The sequence below is a fragment of the Tarenaya hassleriana genome, unplaced genomic scaffold, assembly GCF_000463585.1.
Source record: "Tarenaya hassleriana unplaced genomic scaffold, ASM46358v1 Cleome7, whole genome shotgun sequence".
NCBI classification, from domain to species: domain Eukaryota; kingdom Viridiplantae; phylum Streptophyta; class Magnoliopsida; order Brassicales; family Cleomaceae; genus Tarenaya; species Tarenaya hassleriana.
Window position 1 is genome coordinate 4,315,102 of NW_010969548.1, and position 7,519 is coordinate 4,322,620.

General features: G+C 36.7%; 2 protein-coding genes across 2 annotated transcripts in view; both read right to left on the minus strand.

Annotated features, from left to right (window-relative positions):
* Positions 1-3,797: 3,797 nt before the first annotated feature.
* Positions 3,798-5,468, minus strand: LOC104801348 (31 kDa ribonucleoprotein, chloroplastic-like). Its single transcript, XM_010524582.2, has 4 exons — positions 5,050-5,468; positions 4,550-4,651; positions 4,149-4,457; positions 3,798-4,068 (listed from the first exon to the last, which is right to left on the minus strand). The coding sequence occupies exons 1-4, from the start codon at positions 5,425-5,427 to the stop codon at positions 4,012-4,014; spliced, it is 846 nt and encodes a 281-aa protein (XP_010522884.1). The 5' UTR covers positions 5,428-5,468; the 3' UTR covers positions 3,798-4,011.
* Positions 5,469-5,971: 503 nt separating this feature from the next.
* LOC104801350 (pyruvate dehydrogenase E1 component subunit alpha-3, chloroplastic) overlaps positions 5,972-7,519 on the minus strand; it is a 2,543-nt gene continuing 995 nt past the window's right edge. Inside the window, exons 3-4 of the mRNA XM_010524585.2 lie at positions 6,784-7,509; positions 5,972-6,469 (exon numbers count right to left, since the gene is read on the minus strand). Of these exons, the coding sequence (XP_010522887.1) occupies positions 6,192-6,469; positions 6,784-7,509 (1,004 nt within the window). The 3' untranslated portion in view covers positions 5,972-6,191. The remainder of the gene's footprint in view (positions 6,470-6,783; positions 7,510-7,519) is intronic.

Genomic DNA, 7,519 nt, shown 5'->3' on the forward strand with positions numbered 1-7,519 from the left:
AATTTATTGATATTTAACGAGATAAAATATAAAAAATTTACATTTTGTAATATTTTAAAAATTATATTATCTATATATCAACATCTTAAATTTGAATATATATATATATACAGGACATACCATCATGTATTTTGATAATATTATATCTCATTATATTTTCATTTTACATCGAAAAACAAATAAAGATTGAAATTTAATAATCAAATAAATATTTGTTGCAAATTCTACTACGACAAGTTTTTTTTTTTTAAATCTTTATCCTTTATGTTTCCTTTTTTGTGAAGCAACTATCAAACTTTTTCATATTATTGGAACGTTATTTTATGTAATGTTAACGCATATAATTCTTCCTTTTATTGTTAGCCATGCAAAAAAAAGACGATGCTTCATTTATTTGGTTTTCTAAATTGATGTGAATTTTCTTTCTTTCTTTCTTTTATTGGGTTTCTGTACTGCATGTCAATTTTGATTGACTGAAGTCTCTAAACTGTCTTTTAATTGTCTGCATCTATTTCAAGTGGCGCTTAAGATCACGTAAGAACATCTACCCACGCTTTGACGAACATCAAAACATATATTAACCATTATATTTATACACACACACACATGAATATTTAAACCAAATACGTACGTGATCATATTAGTTATACAAATTGAAATTTGAGAAAAAAATATCGTAGCATTTCATTGTGAGGTAAAAAAAATGATCTGACGTGTTTATTTAGATGGTAGTATGGTATGTAGGATATTTTTATGATCAAACAGACAAACGTTATATATAATCTGAAAATTTATTGAACATTTGATCTAATTATATCTCCTAGAAAAATAAAAAAGTTCAGGTGAATATTTATCCGCAAAAGAAAACTCAAATTTGGGTTAATTTTTTTTATCCTATCTTTTATCGGTTAATACACCTAATGTTTTTTTTAATAACCTGAAAATTCGCCCCTTTTTTGACTTATTACATATTTTTTAGAAGATTGGGGAACTTATGTGAATGACCCTCCTAATCTTGGATACAAACGGACAAAAATATACAAGAAACTCTTGCAAATCGACTTTGATTTTTTTTTTTTTTGGTTACTGGATTGCAAACATCTTTTGGTTTTGGTGCACCATATCATAGATTTGTCGAGATCAATAAAACTAGTGATTGGACAGTCAAACATTGAAAGGAAAAAAATGTGTCACGCAACAAGACAAACGTATTGACAAAACAATCGAAATGAAATGAAAAGCCCGAGGGAAAGGTTGCTTTTCATTTGGAAATTAGAATCGTCTCATCCTCATAATTTCTTTTTCAAAAAAAATTATTGACCCAACAGTTACAATAAAACTATTTAAAAAAAATATTGAGAAAAAAAAAGGAAATATAGAAAGTAATTAAGAAAGAAGACGAAGAAGAGAAACATTAAAGGATTGAAGGTAGTGGGTTGACATGGAACACACTAAGGACAAATGGCCACAGCGACCATTATGGACCTAACTGGTCGGCCATGTAGATTCTTAAACCATGTTTACAAAAATAATTATCATCATTTAGGACGTAACGGATACAGATAATAATTAAGCTGAGCTTAATTTATCCGATAATGGTGGGATTACAATTATCAGCAAGAAAGCTAGCTGACAATCTCTGCTGATCCAATGTATAAAAATGCATTTAAGTCATGCACTAATCCACTGTTTAATTAACTAATCATGGGTCCTCTCTTAAATTTAGTCCGAAGACACTATATTAATATAATATCCATTTGTTTTAGATTAATCTGATATGGATTCGAATTATATAGAAAAAATGTATGTACTGTTCTTAAGGAAAAAAAAGTATTTGAATAAATTTGAATACAGTACAAGTGCTCCTGCTTTCTGATTATTTTAATTAAGATAAATTGCCCAAAATCATGCAACAAAAAAAAAAAAGTATGGAGATGAGGAATTTCCTTCACGTGGAGAAATTTTACACGATTGTTTGACTCACCCACATATATATATGTATGAATGTATATATGTTTCATGTGACTTATTGTCGAGCATACACGCGCATGCGCCTATACATATGCACTATATGTATATACACGCGGGGTAATGCTGTCATATATATATATACACGCAGAATCATATGTAGTAACATAGTTTGGTCGTGTTGGAGATATGTGTGTGCACATCAATCTATTCTTGTGTTAATCCAAAGTAATTTTCACTGTTTTTCCTTTTGCATGCATTAAAGCGAAAACACTACTTGGCTGAACTGCAGGCTTGAAAACTAAAACTATGCAAACGGAAAACTTTAAAATAAAAGGAAACAAAAATAAATAAGCAATCTAATATATAATCCAGAAGATAGATTATAAATATATAAATTTAAAGATGCATTGATGACACCTAACTATTACTGGAATATTATTACGTCGCTTTTATATTTGTTTAACAATAAAAGCTTTGGAGATATAAGAATATTGTTCACTCGTTGGATGTCCATGATTGATGTATATATATACCATGGAGTGCAAAACTTTATAATATACGATTTAATTAACCATGGTGGGGATGGAATCCATTATATATATTTTTTTCTGTATCTACTTTTTTTGTTGGTTAATTCTAACAACATTCCAATATGATTTACTTTTAAAAAATAAAATTATAAACATTCCTCTTAACTTTTTTTTGCACACGCAACAGAGGAATATCCTTGTCAGAATTTATTTCTTCTCTCCCATATTTTCCATATCATAAGTACGAGATAAGAGGGTGAGAAGAGATTTCAATTGACAATTATTTGTTTGCAACATTCGAGTTCGTGAGCCTTGGGATTATGATTTTTGTATAATACACTTAGTGTTGGACACGTGAACTGCTAAATTTAATAAATATATAAAAGGGGAGATGAATATTCACTGCAACATTGGTAATTAAGTCCATATGTGGTTACAACTTTTCTATTTTTATTTTATCGTTTTATAATCAATTCGACAGAGAGGTAATAAAATACGTAGAAACAAACTTAAAAAAGAAGAAGAAGTTATGTTGGATATATCCTCGGGGAAACGAAGTGGGCTTCCTCTGTCTTCCATTTTGTATTTTCAAAAGTATCTTATCTTAAAGTAACCATAACCAACACACCATTACTATGAATTTAATATATCAAATTGGAATTAAAATAAAAGACATATACCCTAGATATTATAAACAAATTTCTATGGTTCCGTAGAGTGCTATTAAACAAAAACATGGTCACCCTCCTTTTTGGGAGAGAGAATGCACTATAGACTATATCTTATAATTTATCCTCTTTTGGAAAGCCATGTAATAATAATAACCTTCAAATTGATTTTGATGGCCATTAAATGTAGTAGGTGTTGATAATACATTGAATTAGGTGGTTAATTAAATGGCGTGGAGTTATAATAAAATTGTTATTCCATTTATAGCATATGTATCTGTATCCCCTTTGTCAAATTACTGCTTAAGTCGGAGACAGACGCATGATTATGCATGTTTCTCTATTTAAGATATATGATGATTTTCAGAGGTAACTATCCACCTCCTTCTATCATTTTCATTTGATAGGGTGATAACTTCGGAAGCATTTTCACCTATAATTTATTGTTATTTCAAAGTTTTAAAAAAATAAATCCTAAAGTTTTACTGCTTTTGCTATACTAATTTTTTTATTAAAAAAATCTCCACGCTAAGTATTGTTGCTTCGCGATTTAGATATGGTAATTAGTGATAGATGTTTAAAGAATATTATTAAAAATAATATAATATAGTTTTTAATATAATGACAATTGGGTTGGGTCGATTTTTTGTTTCATTGTTGGGTTTTGGCCCATTGGGCTTCACTAAAAGCCCATTGAAACCCCGCAATTATGGGTTACCAACAAAACATGCCAACTTGTATTCCTAGTCTCGAAACTCCGGCCGACACAACACTGGTAATTTTGTTAAAGAAAAAACTTGTTCTGCTTCTGAGCACTGTGGGGACAGAAGAGTGTGACCAGTTTAGGACTCTTCCCTCTCGAAGCCTTCTCTAACGATTATTTTCCGACCTTGAAATTCCTGCAAGAAGATTTTGATCAGTGAAAAGAAGAAGGGCAGTGAGGAAAAAAGCCAAGATTTCCAGAGATCGTGAACTCAACTGATCCATTCAAAGATACTGCAGCGTCACGTTCTTCGGGATTTGAATAAGAAAGAAATGCAAAGACTCGGTTACTGGTACCCTTTCGGTCGTGTAGTACTCTCACACTAACAATGGTCCCGAACCCGCTAAATCGGTTCCTCAAATCACCTGGTTTAGTGTCCCAGGGGAGATTTCCGACATAAATCTTGTATCGGCTTTCATATATGAGAATCTTCTTTGGAGTCGAATTCAACACTGCTGTGTTTTTTCTGGTTCCGGGGTTCATCTGAACAGAAAATTTGACACGCATTTCCCTGCCACCAACCTCCTACAAGACAAGAAAGCTAGTGTTTGAGTTAGATTCCATGAAGAAGGAGAAAAATGGTTTTCTGGTTGAGCTGAGTTTGGTTTGGAGCTTACTGTTCCATCAAGGGCAGCAATGGCGACCTTTGCAGAGTATACAGAACTCATCGTGACATAACCACTTCCTCTGCTCTCTCCTGTCTCGGGATTTCGTGAAACCTGCAAACCATTGAACATCAAGAAACATGCTTCAACTGAAGCATGGTAATTCGCTAAGAACAAAGATTTGTCGTTCATTTCTCTTTGGTTTTCCAACTAAACTTGTGGAAATCCTAACTATCAATGTGAACCAGGCCTTGATGAAAAGACTTGTTCTTCAACCTCTCTATCGGATATTCGATCTTCAGCGTATTGTCAAAGCTTAGAAATCCTATTAATTTTCAGCTGAACAAGTATGATCGAGTTCAGCCACTAAAATTGCATCCATTCCATGATCGACGCAATCATCTCCAACACATTCAAATGAGTGCCAAGAGAATCGAACACACTGAACGATAAGTAATTCCAAAGCGCGAAATGTTGGAGAGAGAGGGAAGGATCAAGAGTTCCAGAATTACCTCAATGGAGATTACAGTTCCATAAGGTTGGAACATCTCGAGAAGCAGAGGAATGTCGTAGCTTCTCGGAATATTACACACGTACAACTCGCACGGTCTCTCTTTCTTCTTCCCCACCTCTCCATCGGAGACGACGCTGTCTCCGTCGATTTCTCCCCCGCCTTCTCCTTCTCGGTGAACTGCTACCTCGTTCAAAACTGAGAAATTCGAAGAAGAGATCCTCGTTCGCAGATTTTTAGCAACCAACCGGCGAGGAGGAGGAGAGATGTGAAAGGAAATTGAAAAGGAAGAGATTAGGGCCTTGGATTTGGGAACAACATTGGAAGAAAATGGAGACGAAGGAGATAAGCGAATGGCTACGCAGGAAGCGGCCATCATCGCACCAGAAAAGAAAGAAGGTAATTTCGAGAGTAGAAAACCTAGAAAAATTAAAGGAAAGAATCGGGTGGGTGCATTTACCCGCCACAAACCCAATCCGTTAAGAACCTCTGGACAAAGTGGAAGGTCTCTCATGGGCTTGGTGGGGTGAGAGGAGAGAGATAAATAACGGAAATGCCATCGGCTCCCAAGTTATTTTAGAAGGTTTATTCATGGTTGAGAAAGCGATTAGGATCGATGAGCATGTAAGCCGATAGAGCCTTACCACCGAAACGGTGGATGATGTGTTCGAAGTGTTAGACAGCAGTCCTTGGGCGGTGTCGGAATGGACCCGAGAGGGCAACGGCTCTGAACATAAACGAAGGGATGGAACAGTGTCGACAAGGATCCATCCGCAGAGAATGAAGCGAAGGATCCATGTGATTCTTTCGTCTATTTTTTTTGGATAACCGGAAACTAATCCCGGGATCGGAAACAAGCCATGTGATTAGTCCTCTTATCTACTTTTCTTTAAATTCATTTTCCCATTAAGACTTCAAAAAACTGGACGATAGAAGAACCATTACCCAAACATTTCACAAATACATTCATGGATTCAAAGAAGAAGAAACAACCTCACCACTAAGCTTCAAATGATCCAAAGCGTTTCGTCTGTTTTTCTTTTTAATTTAACATAAATAAATAAAGGAAAAAGAGCACCAGCGGCAGAAGGAGGGAGAAGCCTCCGTCTTTAAAAAACAAAAGGGAAGGATAAAGTCATCCATTCAGACGTGAGCGGTACCTTGAGTGAACTTAGGGTCCTCGCATCTGTAGCGACCGTCAGGACCAATCCCGAAGCCTTTTGGATCAGCAAATACATTCTCAAGAAGCTGACTCCGTGCTGGCTGTGGACTTGCGTCTGCAAACTCCACAGCATCCTCCACCACCTCGTCTATCTTCTTCTCTATCGACTTCAACTCTGCTTCACTCGCCATCTTGTTCTCTATCATGTACTTCTTCAACGCCGTTATCGGATCTCTCGCTGCGTATTTCGCTTTCTCAGCTGCATTCATGACAACATTCCCAGAGATGTTAATGCTGGATTAAAAAATAAAACAATGCCCAGATATGCCTAAAGACAGCAAATCCTAGGAATCATATCTGTCCAAGTAATGCTAGGCCCCTACCAAATTGTTCCATAATCTGTTCACAATTTCATAGCGAAAGGTATGTTTATACCCACATGCAGGTTATAGTGGCATTGGCAAGCTTAATACGAACAAAGATAACTCTAGAGGAAGCGAATTTTGATTGAAACGGGGTTAGGAAGGATTACGAAAGTGGTCACGGGAATGAATGTCAATGAAGTGCTTATACCTGCATCACGGAGCTCATCGGGATCAGCCAAGGAGTGTCCTCTGAACCTGTAAGTCTCACATTCCACCAAAGTGGGACCTTCCCCTCTCCTGGCTCTTGTCACTGCTTCCTTAGCCACTTCCCTCACCTTCAATACATCCATTCCGTCGACGTGAACACCGGGCATACCGAATGCTGGCCCCTTCTTCCATATCTCGGGATCAGAAGTTGCCCTCAGGTGGGACATCCCAATCGCCCACAAGTTGTTCTCCACAACAAAAATGATTGGCAGTTTCCACAGAGCAGCCATGTTCAGACACTCGTAGAACTGTCCGTTGTTACAGGTTCCATCTCCGAAAAATGCAACCGTGACATCTTCACAGTTTTCTTTCAAGACATCCCTCTTGTACCTAGAGGTGAAGGCAGCGCCAGTCGCCACTGGAATCCCCTCGCCGATAAACGCAAACCCGCCAAGCACATTGTGTTCCTTGGAGAACATGTGCATGGATCCACCTTGGCCTCTGCAGCATCCGGTGGTCTTGCCAAAGAGTTCGCTCATCACAGCGCGAGCAGGAACACCCTTGCTAAGGGCATGGACATGGTCACGGTATGTGCTCACGACAGAATCTGACTGTGTCAAGAGCTTGATAAACCCAGTTGATACAGCCTCTTGACCATTGTACAAGTGAACGAAACCAAACATCTTCCCTCTGTAATACATTTGAGCGCACATGTCCTCAAACGCTCGTCGACAGTT